The sequence below is a fragment of the Salmo salar genome, chromosome ssa03 (genome assembly GCF_905237065.1).
Source record: "Salmo salar chromosome ssa03, Ssal_v3.1, whole genome shotgun sequence".
Taxonomy (NCBI): domain Eukaryota; kingdom Metazoa; phylum Chordata; class Actinopteri; order Salmoniformes; family Salmonidae; genus Salmo; species Salmo salar.
In genome coordinates, this window is record NC_059444.1 from 21,073,620 (window position 1) to 21,097,509 (window position 23,890).

General features: G+C 43.9%; 1 protein-coding gene across 1 annotated transcript in view; it reads right to left on the bottom strand.

Annotated features, from left to right (window-relative positions):
* LOC106599503 (partitioning defective 3 homolog) overlaps positions 1-23,890 on the bottom strand; it is a 248,508-nt gene that overhangs the window by 14,996 nt on the left and 209,622 nt on the right. The window contains 1 exon segment of the mRNA XM_014190776.2: positions 72-192. Coding sequence (XP_014046251.2) covers positions 72-192 — 121 coding nt within the window.

Sequence of the window (23,890 nt, forward strand, 5' to 3'; positions counted from 1 at the left end):
AGTGGTTAGTGAGGGGTTGGTCCATGGAGAGGCAGGCAGGCCTAGTTCTCAGCCCGGTCTCAGACACTCACCCAGGGCTGCTCGAAGCTATAGGTGCGTCTCCGGTCGTCTGGGTCATCGTCCCCCCTGGCCTGCTGGAACTCATGTCTCAGCCGCTGTATCCGGTCGTGGTTGCTAGGCGCTAGTCTGTTGCTGCAGGGGGGAGAGAGAGGAAATATTAGCTGAGCGGGGTGGTGGGCCAATATGCATCCCAAATGACACCCTATTCCCAATATAGTGCACTACTTTTGACCAGAGCCCGTAGTGCACTACATTAGGGAATAGAGTGCCAATTAGAATGCTGTTTGTCAGCATAGCTGGGAAATGGTCCAGAAACAGGTAAATACAATGTATATTTCTGATAAGTGAAGGGACTGTAATACACAGTAGAGCCTCAGACATGAATCAAACTAATACATAATCAGGTTTATTTATAACCATGGGGTACGTCCCAAATGACCCCACTTTTGACCACAGCCCAATGGGTGCTGGTCAAAGGCAGTGCACTATAAAGGGAATAGGGTGCATTTGGGAAGCAGGCGAACAAAGCAGAGTAATGAACAATAGTAACTAGTTTAGCTACATCCTCAGGTCTCTCATCACTCACCATCCATTGTCTTTAGGCCCGCTCATAACAACCAAGCCATTAAAACGTCACCTGGCTCGCCTGACTAATTATTGAATTGACTTTGACAAGAGAGAAAGAGGGCGGAAGTCTCTGCATTATCCAATGGAGCAGACCTCGTCCCAGAAGCACTGATAAAGATTACATGGGGGGGAGAGCAAGAGAGGGGGGCTATCTAGACATAAGTGAAAGGACAGACAGGTGGAGGTCATCTGTGTTCCCATAGAGTGAAGCTAATTAAAACCACTGTTAGACTCCAACTCTGAACAGCCATGTCAGGACAGGCGACTAGAGAGCAGGAGCAGTAGAGAAATCACAAGTAAATGTTTCAACTTTCAAACACAGCCAGTAACTTTTCTGGACATCCTTTTATGATCTCTTAAAACTATCCTGTATCCTCTAATTTCAAAAGGAGGACCTTTGAAATAGCTTAATACAAGATCCCAAACATGACCAATAAAGCACTGATTCCAAAAACAGACCCATCTAAGGCTGTTTGATAATCTATGAAATAGCCTCATATGTCTTCATTAACAACATAACATTGGATAAATAGCTGAATCATTACCGACAAACATTGGTTCCATAACCAAAGAACAGACCCATTCAGCCTGTATAGGGTTGGAAATGGTTATGCGTGATCTGTCTAATCCTTGTGATATGTAACACAGCCATATACCCTTTGAACACATATGAACCCAGGGCACCATGTGTGCCTCTGCCTAAAGCTCACAGCCCCATCAGAGGTCACAGCAACAGAACCCCTTTATTATCAGATATTAGCCTGCCATGCAACCTGTGAAGAGATGGCTCTCAACAGAGCACTGGGCTGTTCCCAAATGGCGCCCTATTCTCTATAGTGCACTATTTTAACCAGGGTCTATATAGGCCTCTGGTGAAACATAGTGCACTATGTAGGGAATAGTGTGTCATTTGGCAGTGCTGTGGAATAATTTTATTTTGAACAGTCATTGTTTAGAATGACAGTTCAAGAGGACAGTCATTGTTCATAATACTAGGGCAGGCTATTATTGAATTGAAAAAGTATGTGCGTGCGCGCCCTATCTTTCCTTCATCACAACACTGTGTATGAAATGGAACAGAAACGTTTGGAAGTTTCGATGTACCACTCTATCATCAAATAGCCTTAAAAAAAGGGACTTCAATTATCAAGTATCGAGAGATTCTCAGCCTTTTGTCTGCCAAGACTCTTAAATCAATGATAAGATGGAACAAAACAAATATAGAAGGAGTTAAGAAAGTCCCCTGCAGTGTGCTGAGGGAGATTTAACATTAGATGAGTTCCATCCTATGGACAAGCTCCCTCAATATCGGCTGCTGTGTCTGGCCTGATAGGTCAGTGTTGAGACTAAAGCCTCTGGGGCTCAACAGACTTGGGCTGCATCCCAAATGGCCCTCAGTTTCTTTGCAGAGCCCTATAGGCCCTGGTCAACAGTAGTGCACTACATAGGGAGCCATTTGGGACATTGAATTGGCCTGGGTGCTGACTGGGCAGCCTGGAAAGCTATTTATTTCATGTTATGATAGGATGTGCCCTCTGAGTTCTGTCTGTGGCTTATAGCTTGGTCGGGACACAAAGAGGCTGTGACTTCAGCATAACACGATGTCAGCCGAGAAAACCACAACCAAACAAAACTACTTAAAAAGTGCTTGGAGGCCCACCAGTTGAGGGAATAGTAGCCGTGGGGAATGGGACCACAGCGCCGTCTCCAGCCTTGACCTGGAGGAGACAGCGGATCTGTCCCCCAGATGCTGACTCCCGTCTGTGTGGCCCTGGGTGAACGTAAAGGCTAACAATGCTTTAATTATTTCCCCTCAAAATCGACAGCAGATGTTCGCTGCCATAAATATAAAACCTGAAGCTCAGGTTTGAGCGGTAAAGAGAAAGTGGTGGGTCAAACTTTGAGCCCTTGACCAAAACTCATCTTCATGCCGATGGCGTTGGAAGCCGTCACATTAGCCTGGTCCAAGATCGGTTTGTGTGTTCTTGCCAACTCCTACGGGAGCTAGACAGTATGAAGAGATCTAGAAACCAGGCTACTGTCACATTACAGTCCCTACTAATCATCCCACCCCAAATCAAAGGCTGTCTATATGGGGAACCCCCTACAGTAGAACATACAGTAACAGTAGCAGCTGATCCAAAGGCTGTCTATAGGGGAACCCCCTACAGTAGAACATACAGTAACAGTAGCAGCTGATCCAAAGGCTGTCTATAGGGGAACCCCCTACAGTAGAACATACAGTAACAGTAGCAGCTGATCCAAAGGCTGTCTATAGGGGAACCCCCTACAGTAGAACATACAGTAACAGTAGCAGCTGATCCAAAGGCTGTCTATAGGGGAACCCCCTACAGTAGAACATACAGTAACAGTAGCAGCTGATCCCCTGGATTACATCATGATCCCCTGGATTACATCTGAATGGCCTCTTTCAGAGCTCCTTTTCCTTCCCAGCCTCAGGACACAACAGGAGCACCTCACAGATCGATTGGTACACAGCATATATGGAAAACACCCATTCTGGTCATATTAATATGGGGGTTGGAGACCAGCGTTCTTGCTGGACTCCAGAGGGAAGAGAAGAGAACCACTGGGAATGATTGAGGCTTTACAAATCCATCTCTGAATGAGCAGTTCATCCCTGTTCAATCCCAGGCTGTAAAAGCCAGCTGCTGTTCTGACAATGTCACCAGCCAGCCTTCCTCTGCACTATTTTTACTAGACCACTGCACTGACTCATGTTGTTTTAGTCTATAGTGTGTTGAGTAAATACATGTATGCTGCTTTCTTGGCCAGGGCTCATTTGGAATAAATAGTTCAACTAAATGTGGCTTCCCTGGATAAATAAATAAAATAAAACTAGACAAAAGGAGTCACACATGATTATATGATCATTGGGATGGAGACTGTTTTTGTTGTGATGAACACCCTTATGGCGAGTGGTGTGCTGTTGGTTTAAGGGGAAAGCACTAGTGGCATTTCTGTTTAAAGCCCCCATGCAATATTTGTAATTGTATTTTTAAATCGTCACTGTATGTCTAAATTCACTGTGTTTATGTATAATGAAAATAACTCATTTATTTCCCTGAGCTTCCATTGGCCCTTGAAATGCTCAGTCTGATCAAGTGGGCGTTAGGAAACAAATGTGAAGATTTACATACACAGCCCTGGTTGGCTGATAAGATGGTCTAGAGCCGGGGTTCCCAACCTAAGAATGAACAGTCATTGGTCTATTATAATCAGATCACATTCTGACGTCATGTGGGACAAATGCTACATTCCACCTGAACAGGCTGAAATTCCAGCTATTTTTTCCCAAACATCTTACACAAAAAGGGCATTATTATAATTTTGTATCGATTTCAGAGTATTATTTTGGCATTATAGTGTGGAACTATATATATTTTTTTTTAAAGAAGGGAAATCAAATTTTTCAACTGCACTGCCCCTTTAAGCTGAGAGGAAGAGAACACATCTCAAAGGCTGCATTTACACAAGCAGCCCAGTTCTGTATTTTGCTCTCTCTATGACATGTTACAGCACCCTTACAAGTTAACGGCCTTAAAGAGACAAGTTGGTGATGTTGACGATTTCTCTAATGAAATTAGAAAAGGAAAAACATGGTTACCTAAAATCCTTAAAGTTGTTGCAGGTTATACAGTTCATTTAATAAATGTAATCCTTTTGATCAGCTGTGAAGTGCATGGCGATTATGATTGGCCCTCGCTCAGAGCTTTGGTTATGTTTGGTGGGTTCATAACCATATTTTGGGGCTGTAGATATATTTCAGTAAGTGCTCTTTCTGACAGCCGTGATTGATCCATTGACTGATTTGACGTGATGTATGGAGGTCATAGCCGCAGGAAGTAGCCAGGTGCCAGGTGTGCTGTAGCACCCACTGAAAAATCTGAATTAAAAAAAAAAAGCAGACCGATACAGCAGTCTGTAGCTACTTTTTCCCTATGGGCCATGTTCAAAATTAGTGCACTATAAAGGGAATATAATGCAATTTGGGACACAGCCTTTATCTCTCTGTTACGACCCCCTCATAGCCACCCATCACACATGACACCTCACCAGTCGATCATGGCCTTGACTGCAGGACATTATGTCAGAGCTCTGTGATGGTGCAGACTAGGGGATGAACAGTTAATACAGTATTCACATGATCATTTTGAATGTCGTCTGTGCTTTCAGTGTATTTATGTAGTGATGTGTAACATATTCCTAGTGCCTGAAGGCTACTGTTCTATGAAGGATTTTGCAGGAGGCCTAGATACTTCACTATTGTCTGGCTTTGGTGAAACAGAAGTTATAAAGTACAATGATTCACACATGAGAAGAACTGTCTGTATGGTACAGCAAGATATGACAGATAGCAAGGCATGCTTAGAAAGCTCCCTTCCTAGTAAAAGGAGGGACTGTTACAAAAGGAGGACAAGCAGTTCAATGTATTTGCTGGTTGTAACCTAGTACACAATTGATATATTGGTATGTAAAGCATGAAATTGTCCAGAAATTAAAAGCAGGCCTAAACCATGTCACACGCATTATTACTACTGGTGGCGCCATACTTTGAAATCAAAAACCATCTCTCTCCATAACAGTACAATTTAGTGTGAGTAAATATCGGGCAAATATCGCATTACAGTCTCTACTGGCAGCAGTGTCTCTGGAAATATATGGCTACATTGTAAAACTGAAAAGCCAATTAAATTTAATCCATTATGTCTGTGGATTCCAATGTTTACTGTGGAGGATGTTCCACATGTGGTTGCATTCCATGGAATGGCTATTACTTTAACATAGTGCTATTGGAGCAAAGGAAAGCTTGGCTGTGTATGGCTACCGTTGGACATTTACATGCGTTTTGGATCATTGTTTTGTTCTGTAACCATTGTTTTGTTTTGCCATTTCTTAATCACACTGAACAAAAATATAAACACAACATGTAAAGTGTTGGTCCCATGTTTCACGAGCTGAAATAAAAGATTCCAGAAATGTTCCATATGCACAAAAAAAAGCTTATTTCGCTCAAATAGTGTACAAATTTGTTGACATCCCTGTCAGTGAGCATTTCTCCTTTTCCAAGATAATCCATCCACCTGACAGGTGTGGCATATCATGAAGCTGATTAAACAGCATGATCATAACACAGGTGCAACGGACAATAAAAGGTCACTAAAATGTGCAGTTTTGTCACAACACAATACCACAGATGTCTCAAATTGAGGGAGCACGCAATTGGCATGCTGACTGCAGGAATGCATTGAATGTTCATTTCTCTACCATAAGCCGCCGCCACCAATGTCGTTTTAGAGAATTTGGCAGTACGTCCAACCTGCCTCACAAGCGCAGACCACATATAACCACGCCAGCCCAGGACCTCCACATCTGCCTTCTTCACCTGCAGTATTGTCTGAGACCAGTCACCCAGACAGCTGATGAAACTGTGGGTTTGCACAACCAACCAAAGAATTTCTGAACAAACTGCCAGAAACCGTCTCAGGGAAGCTCATCGGAATGCTCATCGTCCTCACCAAGGTCTTAACCTGACTGCATTTCTGCGTCGTAACCGACTTTAGTGGACAAATGCTCACCTTCGATGGCCACTGACGCTGGATTAGTGTGCCCTTCACAGATGAATCAACTGTACTAGGCAGATGGCAGACAGCATGTATTGCGTCATGTGGGCGAGTGGCTTGCTGACGTCAACGTTGTGAACAGAGTGCCCCATTGCATTTTATCGATGGCAATTTGAATGCACAGAGATACCGTGACGAGATCCTGAGGCCCATTGTCGGGCCATTCATCCACCGCCATCACCTCATGTTTCAGCATAATGGACGGCCCCATGTCACAAGGATCTGTACACAATTTCTAGAAACTGAAAATGTCCCAGTTCTGTCATGGCCTGCATACTCACCAGACATATCACCAATTGAACATGTTTGGGATGCTCTGTATTGATGTGTAGGAGAGCGTGTTCCAGTTCCCGCTAATATCCAGAAGCTTCGTATAGCCATTGAAGAGGAGTTGGACAACACTCCACAGGCCACAATCAGTCTGATCAACTCTATGTGAAGAAGATGTGTCGCGCTGCATGAGGCAAATGGTGGTCACATCAGATACTGACAGGTTTTCTGATCCACACCCCTTCCTTTATTTAAGGTATCTGTGACCAACAGATCCATATATATCTGTATTCCCAGTCATGTGAAATCCATAGATTAGGGCCTAATGAATTTATTTCAATTGATTGATTTCCTTATATGAAATGTAACTCACTCCAATCTTTGAAATTGTTCCATGTTGCTTTTATATTTTTGTTCAGTGTAAATGCAACAGAATCCTTATTTCACCGGACTGAAAAATTCAGTCCGGTGAAATAAGGATTCTGTTATATTTATATATATTTAATTTTTTATTTAACCTTCATTTATCTAGGCAAGTCAGTTAAGAACAAATTGTTATTTACAATGACTGCCTACACTGGTCAAAACTGGCCCTATGACATGAAAGAGGTGATGAAGCAAAAGATGACATTCTGTCATGTCCTTATTTAATACAGTTGAGTAAATAAACACAAAATTCTAAATGTAGTACATAATTCATTTGATTTATGAATTCCTGATTTGTGTTGTTGGGATGAAATTGTCCTCCCTTGAATCTTTGAAGGAGCTGCTGTGGAGCTGGTTGGTAGTTCTGCCAATGTCTGCAGAGCCTATATCCCAAATGGCACCCTATTCCCTATATAGTGTACTACTTTTCGACCAGAGCCCAATGGACACTATATAAGGAAAAGGATGCCATTTGGAATGCACATAATGTTTCATCCTTGTGAGTAAGCCCTCTCTGTGTTTGTTCCGATGTACATAGACAGAGCTGGCAGTGTGTGTTGGCTCTTGGCCAGAGGCACTGCCCTTTGAGGAGACTGTGTGTTTTGAGTCGTGTCTGAGAAGGTTTGGAACATGCATACAGAGTCTAATTTGGCCCGGGTCATAGACAGTAGGTGAATCCATTAGCCTTAGGTCCTCTGACCCCTTGAGTAAATAGATACACTGTAGATCAAAATAAAGATGTCTACTTTCCTCTCACTGAAGAACAAACTAGACCAGACACAGTATGATCCGGGTTTCTACCTCAAATGTCATGCATTTGATTGAATTACAAGTCCAAGCCTGTGTGTGATGACTTGTATTGATCAGCCTCTACTGCAAATGAAGAATCAATGCAGTTTGATCACTGTTAATCCCAGATAATCCTGAGATTACCTTTAATCCCAGGTAGTAAACTGAGACCTAATGAATGTCAAAAATGACATTTTTAGCGACATCATGTAGAACACAGACAGAGGCACATGTAGCATCTAAAACGGGTCTGTTCAATTCCGGTCCTGGAGAAACATTTCTGGTTTTTGTTTCTACCTGGTAGTTAATTGTACTCATCTGGTGTCCCAGGTCTGAATTAGTCCCTGATTAGGAGAGGATGAAAACCAGAAAGTTGTAGCCAGGCACCCGACTACAACATACTGAGCAGCAGTCAGTGAGTATCTCAGTAGATGTTTTGAGTAGCTCTCAATCAATACAACTGGATTATCAGCTTTAACAGCTAGCCTCATTTTTCACTGTGGAGAGAGGCTCTAGCTAGCTACCAGCTGCTGTGTTGTCTTTGTGAGATGATGTGCTTCTCTCCATGAATCTGATAACATTTTTTCAACCAACAGCTACAGCTGCTGCTGGCTTTGGTTTGGGCTGGGAGATGACATCTCTTTGGGACCTAGACCGGTTTCCTCATCAGCCGGGTATATCAGTAACTACATCAGCAAATGTTTATTCAATACCCGTATTGTAGTTAGCAAAACAGTCACGTCTCCGGGTATAAATCCCAGAGAATTTATCTGTTTAATTAAATGTTTAATTAAAATTGTGATTTTTAATTAAGCATTAACTCAATGATTTTATTAGAAATTCACATTATGATTATTCTCTGATGAGGTAGATAACCACCAAACCCCACAGTGAGTCCCAATGGAATACTCGCCCGTTCTCATACAATACTCGCCCGTTCTCATACAATACCCGCCCGTTCTCATACAATAACCGCCCGTTCTCATACAATACCCGCCCGTTCTACCCAGGTCTTTTTTCAGTTAATCGGATACTGTAAATCCATTTAGGTCAAAGAATGAGATTCCATTTACGTAGTCTATGGGCCAAGTCCAGCTTCAGGTTATTCAGCAGCTGGAGGGAGCAGCATAGAGTATGGGTGGACTGTTCAGACTGGAAATGACCCTCAATCAGCAGGCTGATTCTTTCACCATGTCCAGAGAGGAGTAAAGGAGGGCTCTAATGCCCTACACCATACACTGACCACTCCATATGATTCAGGAGAACAACACAACATCTGCATTTCAAATGCCACCCTATTCTCGAGAGAGAGAGCAAGCGAGAGAGAGAGCAAGAGCGAGAGAGAGCGAGAGAAAGAGAGCGAGAGGAGCGAGAGAGAGGAGCGAGAGAGGTGAGAGGATTGAGAGAGGATCACTAGTCAGTTAGAAGGTGTTACTTGGTCATTTAGTAAATTACTATGGGTTCCACTGGATCATCAAATCAAATGTATTTATATAGCCCTTCGTACATCAGCTGATATCTCACAGTGCTGTACAGAAACCCAGCCTAAAACCCCAAACAGCAAGGAATGCATGTGAAAGAAGCACGGTGGCTAGGAAAAACTCCCTAGGAAAAACTCCCTAGAATCATGGACTGCATATAGGACTCAATGGACAAGTCAATAGGTGATCAGGTCAGGTGGACATCCCAAGTGGACACTCAACGTGAACATTCCAAGCGGCAGGGTCAGACAGTCAAAGGAAGAGGATCCACAGTCAGGGTATGAAGCCAGCGTTAGCCATCCATCATGATCTGAGCTTTAGCTGAAGCATATCTGGATATACTCTGAATAAGGGACACATTACTCACATAAATGAAAAGCGGATTTTAGTCATCAATACTATGCAATGAAAGAGAACCCTTTCCAAAGCAGCAACAGGAAACAGATAAGACGCCCGTGGCTGGGCTAAGGCGACAGAAGCCAAAGTGAAATAAGCGACGACGGAGGATAAATATAATTCTAATGTGAATTCTGGAATGGGATGGGGGAAGGCCCTGACTGATGGTATAATTCTAATGCCCACTGATAACTTCAGTATGCGGTTGGTAGAAGGGGGGAAACTGAATTGGAGCTGTCCAATTTCTAAGCTGGATCTGAGCAGGCGTATGGCTTTTGTGTTTCTCTGTCCAAAACACTGGGAGTGACTGATGGCACTTTCGAGGTAATAGTTCCCATTTCAGAGGCTTTAATGTCTGTGGAGTTGGAGGAAGCCTGGCTAGCATCTGATAAAAATCACAATTTAGTCAAATTAGAGGCCATTATCATCACGAAGCAGGCAGGGCCTGCTCTGTTTAGGACAGCATCCCAAATGGCACCCTATTCCCTATTAGAGTGCACTACTTCTGACCAGAGCCCTATGGGGTCTGGTTAAAACTAGTGCACTATCTAGGGAATAAGGGTGCCATTTGGGTAGCATCCTAGGACTTCTCACTGAGGTGAAAATGGAGGTAGAAAAGTAGACAAGGTCTTTGTTCTGGGAGTGCAGTGAGTTTTTGGAAAATTCATATTTTGATTCTGTATGATTGCTATGGTAATGTATGTCCAGCATGCCACAGGAACAGTTCAGAGTCAGACTTCGTCCCAAACGGCCCCCTATTTCCTGGCTCTGGCCAAAAAGTAGTGCACTATATAGCTAATAGGGTGCCATTTGAGACAACCAAAGTAAAGCCTAGCTGTGCCTGCTGTTTTAGATGGATTATCTACAGCTACAAGCAAGAACAAAAACAACGTCTGTATTCAATTCACCCTGGTGTAGGTTCCCATGAGTTTATTGGAAACATGGACTTTCCTAACACTTTGAAGATACACATTCTGACTAGGGTGTCAATTTTATGAGGGCATTGCAGGGAAACACACTATGGATCTGACCCAAATGGCACCCTATTCCCTATAGTGGACTACCTTTGACCAGGGCACTACAGCAGGGAATTTGAGACGTAAACCATTGGAATGTTCAGTGTAAGCCTAATACCCCACGCTCACACAATATCCAACGCACATTTATCAAATGAAAACATGACCAAAAATGAATTAAATGTGATTTGCTAGGGGGAAGGAAAGAGGACAATCTTCAATAGAACATCCTGCTTAGGACACTCCAAGGGGAAATGAGGCAACTGGCTCTCTCACAATGACTGCATCCCAATTGGCAACCTATTCCCTTTATAGCGCACACTTTATTTAGGGCGGCAGGTAGCCTAGCGGTTAAAGCGTTGGACCAGCAACCAAAAGGTGGCTGGTTCGAATACCCGAAATCTGTCGATGTTCCCTTGAGCAGGGCACTAAACCCTAATTTTCTCCAGGGGCCCCATACTACTATGGCTGACCCTGTGAAGCAAAACATTTCACTGCACCTATCAGGTGTATGGGACAAAACATTAGTTACATTTTTTGGACAAGGGCTCATGGGGTGATTTTGATCATTTCTGAAGCTTAGAGATCACTAAGGGACTGTCTGTATTAGATCAAACACAACACATATGAACATCTAGTCTAAAACAGACAGCGAACAGATGTAGTCCCAAATGGCACCCTATTCCCTATATAGTAAGCTTCTTTTGACCAGGGCCCCATACTGAAATAGGGTGCCATTTTGGACATAGTTCCTGTATATCCCACCAGAGCAGAGAGCTTCGATCCAGGAGCAATGCTTGGCTTGAGGATATCCTAGGCACCCTCTCCTTGGCCTAGAGGGGAAACCAGGTGCTGAGGACTGAACCAGGCTTAATCTCTCTTCCCAGGACGCAGCACAAAGACTTTCCTGCCTTAGTTTCTCAAGACAAACATTTCAAAAGGAGGCCATCAAAATACCCACCACATCAGTAGGGTAGAGCAGTTTCCTCCCCCACACCAGTCTCCTTCCTGTCTTTAAAGGCAACGCTGACCCACAGGGACTGCCATAAGATGGAATGCTCTGCTCTCTGTGCTGCTGTGTCGAGAGATTGGTTCTTCCAACCCAATGCCATTCATACATAAGGTTCATTATGCTGTTCATTCTGGGTTTGACTGCTTCTTGGCCTGTACAGATGTTCTGCACAAAGATTCCCCTCCCGACGTATTACAGTATTCTATACTTGTCCAGCAGACATGGCTGTCCTACTGTAGGAGCAATATATAGTACCCATAGAGATGCATTTGCTTAGCAATATGTTAAAAGGTCCTCTAAAACAGTCCTCTAAATGTAGGATAATAGGTGAACTAGGTATAGGCCTTGCTATCACACCACCACCTTGAAAGGGTAGGGGATAAATTAAGAACATAGCTAACCAAAAACCTTCCCTGGTCTTTTTACAGACTCACCTCTATGACCCCTCTAAAAAACATCTCCAAACTAGGCCTGAGCACAGCTGTTCTGTATCTGAAAGGTCAAAGGGCTAGGCGGTGTGTGCGTGCGTGCCAGGACTCAAAGCCCACCAGACAGACACGAGATGAGACAAGTGCAGAGCATCAAAGAACACGACTGGAAATCTCTAGAAATCATGTCAGGTTATTAAAAAAATTTGGCAGACACACGTCGCATGTCTCCATGGTTCAAAACTCTCCAGACAACCCGACATAAAAGAGGCCTAACAGGACTCCCTTCTGAAGGTAGGGCTGGGGTGTTGGGGGTAGCAGGAGAAAGGGGGTTAGTGAAGGTAGGGCTGGGGTGTTGGGGGTAGCAGGAGAAAGGGGGTTAGTGAAGGTAGGGCTGGGGTGTTGGGGGTAGCAGGAGAAAGGGGGTTAGTGAAGGTAGGGCTGGGGTGTTGGGGGTAGCAGGAGAAAGGGGGTTAGTGAAGGTAGGGCTGGGGTGTTGGGGGTAGCAGGAGAAAGGGGGGTTAGTGAAGGTAGGGCTGGGGTGTTGGGGGTAGCAGGAGAAAGGGGGTTAGTGAAGGTAGGGCTGGGGTGTTGGGGGTAGCAGGAGAAAGGGGGTTAGTGAAGGTAGGGCTGGGGTGTTGGGGGTAGCAGGAGAAAGGGGGTTAGTGAAGGTAGGGCTGGGGTGTTGGGGGTAGCAGGAGAAAGGGGGTTAGTGAAGGTAGGGCTGGGGTGTTGGGGGTAGCAGGAGAAAGGGGGTTAGTGAAGGTAGGGCTGGGGTGTTGGGGAAGCAGGAGAAAGGGGGGTTAGTGAAGGTAGGGCTGGGGTGTTGGGGGAAGCAGGAGAAAGGGGGTTAGTGAAGGTAGGGCTGGGGTGTTGGGGGTAGCAGGAGAAAGGGGGTTAGTGAAGGTAGGGCTGGGGTGTTGGGGGTAGCAGGAGAAAGGGGGTTAGTGAAGGTAGGGCTGGGGTGTTGGGGGTAGCAGGAGAAAGGGGGTTAGTGAAGGTAGGGCTGGGGTGTTGGGGGTAGCAGGAGAAAGGGGGTTAGTGAAGGTAGGGCTGGGGTGTTGGGGGTAGCAGGAGAAAGGGGGTTAGTGAAGGTAGGGCTGGGGTGTTGGGGGTAGCAGGAGAAAGGGGGTTAGTGAAGGTAGGGCTGGGGTGTTGGGGGTAGCAGGAGAAAGGGGGTTAGTGAAGGTAGGGCTGGGGTGTTGGGGGAAGCAGGAGAAAGGGGGGTTAGTGAAGGTAGGGCTGGGGTGTTGGGGGTAGCAGGAGAAAGGGGGTTAGTGAAGGTAGGGCTGGGGTGTTGGGGGAAGCAGGAGAAAGGGGGTAAGTGAAGGTAGGGCTGGGGTGTTGGGGGTAGCAGGAGAAAGGGGGGTTAGTGAAGGTAGGGCTGGGGTGTTGGGGGTAGCAGGAGAAAGGGGGTTAGTGAAGGTAGGGCTGGGGTGTTGGGGGAAGCAGGAGAAAGGGGGTCAGTGGAGGGAAGGTTGGAGTGAATGGAGAGAGTTTGAAGGAAGAGACTAAGGCTGAGAGAGAGAGGGAGGGGAGATGGAGGTTAGATGAGAGAGAGGGTTGGTGGAGGCAGGGCTGGGGTGAAGGGATGAGGAAGGGTCAGTAAATGGGAGGACGGAGAGGAGGGGTGAGGGAGACCTGGGGAATAGTATGACTAACCCATGGAGGCTGTTCAGGGCAGCTGCTGACACAGGCCTGTTTCATACAGCACACAGGTCCCATAAATAACACCCTTACTATGAGGAGTTTCTGTGGTGCTCTTAAGTGTGACACTTTCAAAGGACCCACTGTCATTACATCTCTCTGCGTCCCCAATGGCACCCTATTCCCTTTATATACACTACTTTGACCAGAGCCCATAGGGGGAATATGTAGGAAATAGGGTACCATTTGGTCCAGGGCATTTGAAGTGCAGACAGACCAGCCTGGTGTGGACCTGGAGGTGGTAACCTCACTAGGGTAGGCCTGTAACGCTGACACTGGGCCAGGCATAAGTCACAGGCCCTCGGGGGCCAACCAGGCCCCCTGCCCAGGGATCACAGCCCAGGCCCCAGACAGCATCCCAAATGGGACCCGATTCCCTATGTAGTCCACTACTTATGACCAGGGCCCACAGGAAACCCCTAGAACATACAACCCCATCCCTCTCGCTCTCCCTCCCCATTCTCCCTCGCCCTCCTTCCCTCTCTCTCTCGTGATCACCCCCATTACTCCTCATTATTGAGCTGTCAGCTTCCAACACCTAAGGGACCACCCACCCACATAAGACAGCAGCAAAACAATACAACTAACATTACAGAACATAGCATAACACATCCGTTTATTTCCCAGGGTCTGTATTCCTAAAACTCTCTCAGAGTAGGAGTGCTGATCTAGGTTCATTTTTGCCTTTTAGATCATAATGAATACAATTATATGGACAGGGAGGACCGGATCTTAGATCAGCATTCCTACACAGAGATGCCCCTGATCTATGAGGAAGACCTGGATATTTCATATCTATTCACAATAATGCATTAGTAAGACACATTAAATCAGTGACGCATGCACAAGTGGCTTATTATTTATCCACTCTTCACTAGCCTTCAGGGTATGGCAGAAAAGGGAACACTAAGGAAATAGTCAAAAACTGGAAATGTACAGTATTACTACTTCCATGAAGTGGATTGTATAGTAACTCTAAGGAACTAAAGCACACTACACATGCTCTTCATATACTACTACAGTACTCATACAATCCTACTACAGTACTCATACAATCCTACTACAGTACTCATACAATCCTACTACAGTACTCATACAATACCTTCTTTGTCTCACTGAGTTGTCAAGTCCAAGCAGCATGCAAAGCCACAAGGGAAAGGGGGGAAACCAACACAAGTGTTATTATTCCGATTGACATTAAGCTTTAGGGCAACATTGACACAAATCCCACACAAATAACACTAAGAAAGGAACCGAGGGGGATATGATAAAGGTTTTAAGGATTAGTAAAGCCAATGGCTGTTCAATCACACCCAAATCCTTTCCTTCCTGGAAGGATTATCCAGAAAAGTAGTCACCTAATACATATGGTATTAAAGTCCTAAACTATGTTATAAAAAGGTGTAAGCTTCTCTTTTATTAAAGATTAGTGGCCAGAATCACTATGGCTGCGTTTACACAGGCATTCCAATGACCAGACCAATTAGTGGGGAAAAAAGATCAGAATTGAGCTGCCTGTGTAAACGCAGCCTATGAGAAACATGAAGTTAACTTAAAGAGATATAAAACAAACCTCACAATAACAAAACTAAACCCACCAAAGCTCTGTTGAAGTTTCTTTCCGTTGTCAGTTCAGTTTTACTGAACTATTAGTAGTCACTGTTGTAGGTTACATTTCATAGGCACATATTTCATCTGGGCAAAAACTGGGCAATTCACACAGCGGCGATTTCCTAATGCTTGGTTTTAATGGCGGTTTCCTGTATATGCCTATGGAACCAGAGCCCAGAGGGGAAGGCCAGGGTAGCCTCCAGTAGCTCTGCCTGACCCCGTTCCCTTTGAGCAGGCCAATACAGTCACTGGGACACCCCTCTGGAGAGGTATCATATCCTCTTCATTCACTCAGATATTGAGTCTCAAATGACACCCTATTCCCTATGTAGTGCACTCCTTTTGACCAGGGCCCATAGGGCAGTGCACTATACAGGGAATAGGGTGCCATTTGGGGCTGAGACGCAGTCACCCCCCTCACACCCACTCTATAATATGCCTCTGACTGAGGGAGAATACATATACAGTCCAATTTGCAGCATCACTCAGACACAGATAAACAGACAGTGACTGATGGGTACTTAGCAGAAAAAGGACACATTGATACACCACTCTGTCTCTAGCAGTCTCTTGCTGACTACAGTGAGCTATTAATATTCAATAAGCACACATATCATATAGGAGAATAGAGAAATAATATGCCCCAATCAGAAGGTGTCTCTGAGGTCACATCTGCCCGGATACGAGCCATGGAATCGCGAATGGACCAATAAAAACCCACGGAGCATCTTAAATAATGGATATGATGAAGGGCCCCTTAGTTGATTGGCTAAATTGATTGGCTGGTAGTAGAGTGACTAACTGCTCTGTGCTGGTGTGGTATAAATCATGTGTTAAAAGGATGATCACCAAGACTCCAGTGCATATTGATTAGTCATTATTTGTGCTAACAGAATAGGGGTGGGGGCCAGTGGCCATCCATTACTCAGGGGGGGAAAAAAACTAAATCAATAAGTCTGGGCCTGCGTTCCAAATGGCACCCTATTCCCTAAATAGTGCACTACTTTTGACCAGGACCCATAGGGAATAGGGTGCATTTCAAAAGAGCCAATATCGAGGATAGGTCTGGCCATACATCTTTTGTCACACACACACACACACACACACACTTCTCTCCTCTTTCATCAGGGATAGATTAAGAAAAAGTGACCATAGCTTGGCAGTTTTTACAAAGCCAGGGGGCAATGGTTCAGTTCTGTTCTAAGAGAAGTTCCGTTCCTTAGATGTGGCTCTGTAACCTTAAGCTGACTGTCAAAGGAGTTAAATGGCTCCAACCATAACCATGACAACGTGTCATCTGTTATACATTCCCCTACAAACACCCCTGGAACATCTAAATAGCATCCCAAACGGCAACCCGATGGGCCCTGGTCAAAAGACATTTGGAACACATCCCTTACTGTACATGCTACAGATGGATCTAAGACAGGTCCTGTTTCTTCATCCCAACAAATCCTTCTGTAAAGGAACATAACATCAGCAACCGTACCTCTTAGCTACTGATGCACCTACACCAGCCTGTGTGTCACTGATCACGGATCAAAGAGAAAAGGGGAAAACCATGCAACAACCTGCAACTACACACGTGCACATAGATGCACGCACGCACGCACGCACGCACACAGACACACACACACACACACACACACGAGACAGGAAAATACCCTGGACCACAACCGATAGAACTATCACCACTGGCCCTGCTCTCCCCTCATGGGCTCTCAATTCTTCCAACCACCGATCACAGGACCTCTGTAGTCTGCTCTGAAATGGACCAGGGGGCCCGTCCTCAACCAGTCACCCTCACATCCCTACTCTCCAACACAGTGGAAGGAGATCTGGGATGCGTCCTAAATGGCACCCGATTCACTGAGCCCTGGTCAAAACTAGTGCATTATATAAGGGACATGGTTCCGTTTGGTCCCGTGTGGCTCAATTGGTAGAGCATGGTGTTTGCAACGCCAGGGTTGTGGGTTCGATTCCCATGGGGGACCAGTACGGGGAGAAAAAAAAAAATGAAATGTATGCATTCACTACTGTAAGTCGCTCTGGATAAGAGCGTCTGCTAAATGACTAAAATGTAAATGGACACACACTTGCCTGCGACAGCAGCAGTCAGACCTCTGCAGTGAAAACTGACAGGTCTGGGTCTTCTCAACAGTGAGACGGGAAATGGATATTCATCTTAATAGCCCCACAATCTGAGAGACCTTGGAAATGAAATACTAATTATGATTCCTTTAATGTTAGGTTTCCTTTGTGGAACTGCTGGGGTATGACAGTGACTGCTGATCTAGACTCAATCTGTGGTAGAATAACTACTAACAGATAGTGGTCACAGTGCACATATCCCTTACGTGATGTTTCTCCAAGGTCATAATACTTCTAGTTCTCAAAAATCTGTTTTTGTGCTGCTGACATTGTGAAAACTACAAGCGACTTGACACACAGCTTAACAGTTGTGTCACTGACTTTGTCATGGTTTTATTCATTTAATGATTCAATGTAAAAAAAAAAAGGTTCCTTAAACAGACTTTGAACTAGTCAGATACAGTGCCTTCAGAAAGTATTCACACCCCTTGGCTTTGTCAACATTTTGTTGAAAAAAGTCATTAAGTATTAAACCCCTTTGTTATGGCAAGCCTAAAGTTCAGGAGTAGAAATATGCACTCACTCTGTGTGCAATAATAGTGTTTAACATGATCATCTCTGTACCCCACACATACAATTATCTGTAAGGTCCCTCAGTGGAGCACAGATTTAATGACAAAGACCTGGGAGTTTTCCAATGCCTCGCAAAGAAGAGCACCTAAAAACAGACATTGAATATCCATTTGAGCATGGTGAAGTTATTAATTACACTTTGGTTGGTATATCTGACTTTTCAAACTGTTAAGGCTCCATGGATTGATGAGGAATTTAAAAACTATGGTTGAAAGATGGGGCAAAAGGAGTGGCTAATAAGGAGCAGGAGCTGCACATCTGACTGGCTTACTTACCGCAAATTGAGAAATTATGTGACTAAACTCAACTAAAAGAAGAAGAAACTATTACAAAGCCATGATCAATGATATAAAGAATGATGGAAAAAAAACTTCTTTAAATGAAATTATGGGCAGAAAGAGAAATTCAACTACATCTTTCATCGAATCAGATGCTTATTCATCATAAAACCATTTGATGTTGCCAATTATTTTTATGATAATTTCATTGGCCAAGTGAGCAAACTTAGGCAGGAAATGCCAACAACGAACAGTGAGCAATTGTATTCATGCATAAAAACACAAATGAAAGAAAACCAGTGCAAGTTTGAAGTTTGTAAAGTTAGTGTGGGAGAGGTGGAAAAATGATTGTTATCGATCAATAATGACAAACCTCCTGGCATTGACAACTTAGATGGAAAGCTACTGAGGATGGTAGCTGACGACAGCCACTCCTATCTGTCATATCTTTAATCTGAGCCTAGAGGAAAGTCTTTGTCCTCAGGCCTGGAGGGAAGCCAAAGTAATTCCGCTACCCAAGAGTGGTAAAGCGTCCTTTACTGGTTCTAACAGCAGACTTATAAGCTTGCTACCAGCTCTTAGCAAACTGTTGGGAAAACTTGTGTTTGACCAAATACAATGCTATTTCCCTGTAAACAAATGAACAGATTTTAGTTGAAAGAAATTGATAATAAGAAGATTGATATTATTGACCAGAACCTGTTGTTGAAAAAAAATATATGTGCTATGGCTTTTCAACCTCTGCCATATCATGGATACAGAGCTTTCTAATAGAACTCAGAGGGTTTTCTTTAATGGAAGCTTCTCTAATGTCAAACATGTAAAGTACCACAGGGCAGCTCTCTAGGCCCTATACTCTTATCTATTTTTACCATTGACCTGTCACTAGCATTAAACAAAGTATGTGTGTCCATGTATGCTGATGATTCAACCATATATGCATCAGCAATCACAGCTAATGAAGTCACTGAAACCGTTAAAGAGTTGCAGTCTGTTTTGGAATGGGTGGTCAGTAATAAACTGGTCCTGAACATCTCTAAAACTAAGAGCATTGTATTTGGTACAATTAATTCCTTAAGTTCTAGACCTCAGCTGAATCTGGTAATGAATGGTGTGGCTGTTGAACAATTTGAGGAGACTAAATTACTTGGCATTACCTTAGATTGTAAACTGTCATGGTCAAAACATATTACTAGCCTGTTCAACTTCTCTTTCGTATCGTCTGAGATCACCAAAGATTGCAAAGCTGCCACGGTCATCCCCCTCTTCAAAGGGGGAGACACTAGACCCAAACTGTTACAGACCTATATCTATCCTACCCTACCTTTCTAAGGTTTTCGAAAGCCAAGTTAACAAACAGATCACGACCATTTTGAATCCCACCGTACCTTCTCCGCTATGCAATCTGGTTTCCGAGCTGGTCATGGGTGCACCTCAGCCACGCTCAAGGTCCTAAACGATATCATAACCGCCATCGATAAAAGACAATACCGTGCAGCCGTATTCATCGACGTGGCCAAGGCTTTCGACTGTCAATCACCACATTCTTATGGGTAGACTCAACAGCCTTGGTTTCTCAAATGACTGCCTCGCCTGGTTCACCAACTACTTCTCAGATAGAGTTCAGTGTGTCAAATCAGAAGGCCTGTTGTCCGAACCTCTGGCAGTCTATGGGGGTGCCACAGGGTTCAATTCTCGGACCGACTCTTCTCTGTATATATCAATGGTGTCGCTCTTGCTGCTGGTGATTCTCTGATCCACCTCTACTCAGACGACATCATTCTGTATACTTCTGGTGCTTCTTTAGACACTGTTAACTAACATTCAGACGAGCTTCAATGCCATACAACTCTCCTTCCGTGGCCTCCAACTGCTCTTATATGCAAGTGAAAATAAATGCATGCTCTTCAACCGATCGCTGCCTGCACCTGCCTGCCTGTCCAGCATCACTACTCTGGATGGTTCTGACTTAGAATATATGGACAACTACAAATACCTACGTGTCTGGTTAGACTGTAAACTCTCCTTCCAGACTCACATTAAGCATCTCCAATCCAAAATTAAATCTAGAATCAGCTTCCTATTTCGCAACAAAGCATCCTTCACTCATGCTGCCAAACATACCCTCGTAAAACTGACTATCCTACCGATCCTTGACTTCGGTGATGTCATTTACAAAGTAGCCTCCAACACTCTACTCAGCAAATTGGATGCAGTCTATCACAGTACCATCAAGTTTTGTCACCAAAGCCCCATATACTACCCACCACTGTGACCAGTATGCTCTCGTTGGCTGGCCCTCGCTTCATATTCGTTGCCAAACCCACTGGCTCCAGGTCATCTATAAGTCTTTGCAATGTAAAGCCCCACGTTAGCTCATTGGTCACCATAGCAGCACCCACCCATAGCATGCGCTCCAGCAGGTATATTTCACTGGTCACCCCCAAAGCCAATTCCTCCTTTGGCCGCCTTTCCTTCCAGTTCTCTGCTGCCAATGACTGGAACAAGTTGCAAAAATCACTGAAGCTGGAGACTCATATCTCCCTCACTAACTTTAAGCATCAGCTGTCAGAGCAGCTTACAGAACATTGCACGTGTACACAGCACCTCTACACAGACCACCATCCAACTACCTCATGCCCATATCGTTATTTTTTTTGTTGCTCCTTTGCACCCCAGTATCTCTACTTGCACATTCATCTTCTGCACATCTATCACTCCAGTTGCTAAATTGTAATTACTTCGCCACTACGGCCTATTTATTGCCTTACCTCCCTAATCTTACCTCATTTGCACACACTGTATATAGACTTTTCTATTGTGTTATTGACTCTGCGTTTGTTTATTCCATGTGTAACTCTGTTGCTTGTGTCACACTGCTTTGCGTTATCTTGGCCAGGTCGCAGTTGTAAATGAGAACTTGTTCTCAACTGGCCTACCTGGTTCAATAAAGGTGAAATAAAAAAAATGATTCAATGGTTGTAAAGATGGGGAGAGGTCTAGCAGAAATAGAGATGCTCTGTTTTTTTGACACCACACTCCAAAAAGCAAGCTCTGCAAGCTCTAGTTTTGTCTAATCTTGATTATTGTCCAGTCGTGTGGACAAGGAAAGACCTAGTTAAGCTGTAGCTGGTCCAGAACAGAGCGGCACATTTTGATCTAAACTGTAATCAGAGGGATGATAAATACTATGCATGCCAGTCTCTATTGGCTAAGAGTTGAGAAGAGACTGACTGCAACACATTTTTTTTAGAATAAACAATGTATTGAAAATCCCAAATTCTTTGCATAGTAAACTTAGACACAGCTCTGACACACACACACACACACACACACACACACACACACACACACACACTTATCCCACCAGACATGCCACCAGGGGTCTATTCACAGCATACAGTATTACGTATATAGAGCCCTTATTGCATAAAACTTCCATCTCATATTGCTCAAATAAACAGCAAACCTGGTTTCAAAAAACAGATAAAGCAACACCTTGCGGCACAATGCTTCTCCCCCATTTGACCTAGAAGGTCAGTTCCATATTGACTGACCTTCATGTCTTCAAGTAATGATGGACAGTCGTTTCTCTTTGCTTATTTGAGCTGTTCTTGCCATAATATGGACTTGGTCTTTTACCAAATAGGGCTATCTTCTGTATACCCCCCATACCTTGTCACAACAACTGTTTGGCTCAAACATATTAAGGAAAGAAATTCCACAACTTTTAACAAGGCATACCTGTTAATTGAAATGCATTCCAGGTGACTACCTCATGAAGCTGGTTGAGAGAATGCCAAGAGTGTGCAAAGCTGTCATCAAGGCAAAGGGTGGCTATTTGAATAACACTTTTTTGGTTACTACATGATTCCATGTGTTATTTCATAGTTTTGATATCTTCACTATTATTCTACAATGTAGAAAACAGTAAAAATAAAAACATGTTTTCATTTCGTCATTATGGGCTATTTGTGTAAATGAGTTAGAAAAAAAACGACTTCATCCATTTCAATTGAGGCTGTAACAAAATGTGGAAGTCAAGGGGTATGAATACTTTCTGAAGGCGCTGTACTTTATACAATACCAGATTAGCATAGCAAATTATTGGTTTTCAAAGGAGTGATTGGGTTGTGCCCTATACAGTTATTGCCTCAGCAATCTCCAAACAGCAGATGCTAGTTTCATAAAACCTTGTGCTAACTAATTTCTATGGCCTCACAAAAAGAAAGCACTAGACTGTCAGATATCAATACATGGAAATTCAAGTCAAACATTCTTCAAGTCAAAATCCAAAACCCGCTTGCTACGCCAGATGCACTTCTTTTATGTATTCAATCTTGTGAATGAAAACCCACTGGGCCTTAGATCCTCTGACTTCAGCTCCAAATTAACCAAATTGCCTTTTCAGTTAAATCATCTCATTTAATTAAATAAAGAGGGGACTTTTTGTACTAACTTTTTGAGGGAACTTGTGTGGGCAACAGAAGTAATTGCTCTGAAGTGAGCGGGTGAAACGGTGGTCCCCTATGCTCACAACAGTTTCAGCTACATCATAAATGGCACCCCAATGCACTATATAGGGAGCCATTTGGTATGCAGCCTTATATTCATTAGAGGAGGGCTCTGTGAATGCAAACTACCACCAGGGCCATTTCATTTCAATACAGTTTGGATGAAAAGTGACACACGCACGTAAACACTTCAATTTGGAAGAAAACTTGATGTGAATTATCTCCACTGCGTAAACCTGAAAACTAATTTCACAAGTTCGACTTGATTGCTTTGCACAGCTCTGCCGTGGTGGGGGGAACACACCAAATAGCACAGAGGCTGCTTTGGGAGGGAGTTTTCATTAAGCAGATTTTTTGGGGACTAAATAATCAGTGAATTATAATAAGATAGATAATATCTTCAGCGCCAATATTTTCCTCAACTATTAATATTCAAATGACAGTCTGAGTCAAATAGCAGAATTTGAGTCTGTAAAATGTTTGTTTTTTTACTAGGGACCAAGGTAATGGGGGAACATTTTACAAATACAAAGCACTTTTTGAAATGTAATGTGGTTTAGGGAGTTGTGACAGTCTTAGCTGATTTGGTTCTGGGGCAAAGATACGGGACACATTTCTCCTCCACCAGTGAGTAATATTCAGACTGATGCCATCAAACTGTTCTCTCTCTCTGTCACAGCCAGGAGTTGGGAAGATGAGGGTGAATTAAATGTGTGGTCCAGACGCAGGGCTGGCTTTCTGACTGCTGATGTGAAGAGGAAACTCAGAGAGCCTTGGAGGACAGTGGAAGTCAATAAAAATGCTTCTTTAATGCGCCTTTGGCTGTAGTCTTCACGTTTTTTTTATTGTCCGACTGCTGATGACAGCTGTAGCGCTACAGTCCTCTTCCCTGCCTGGTTAAACCTG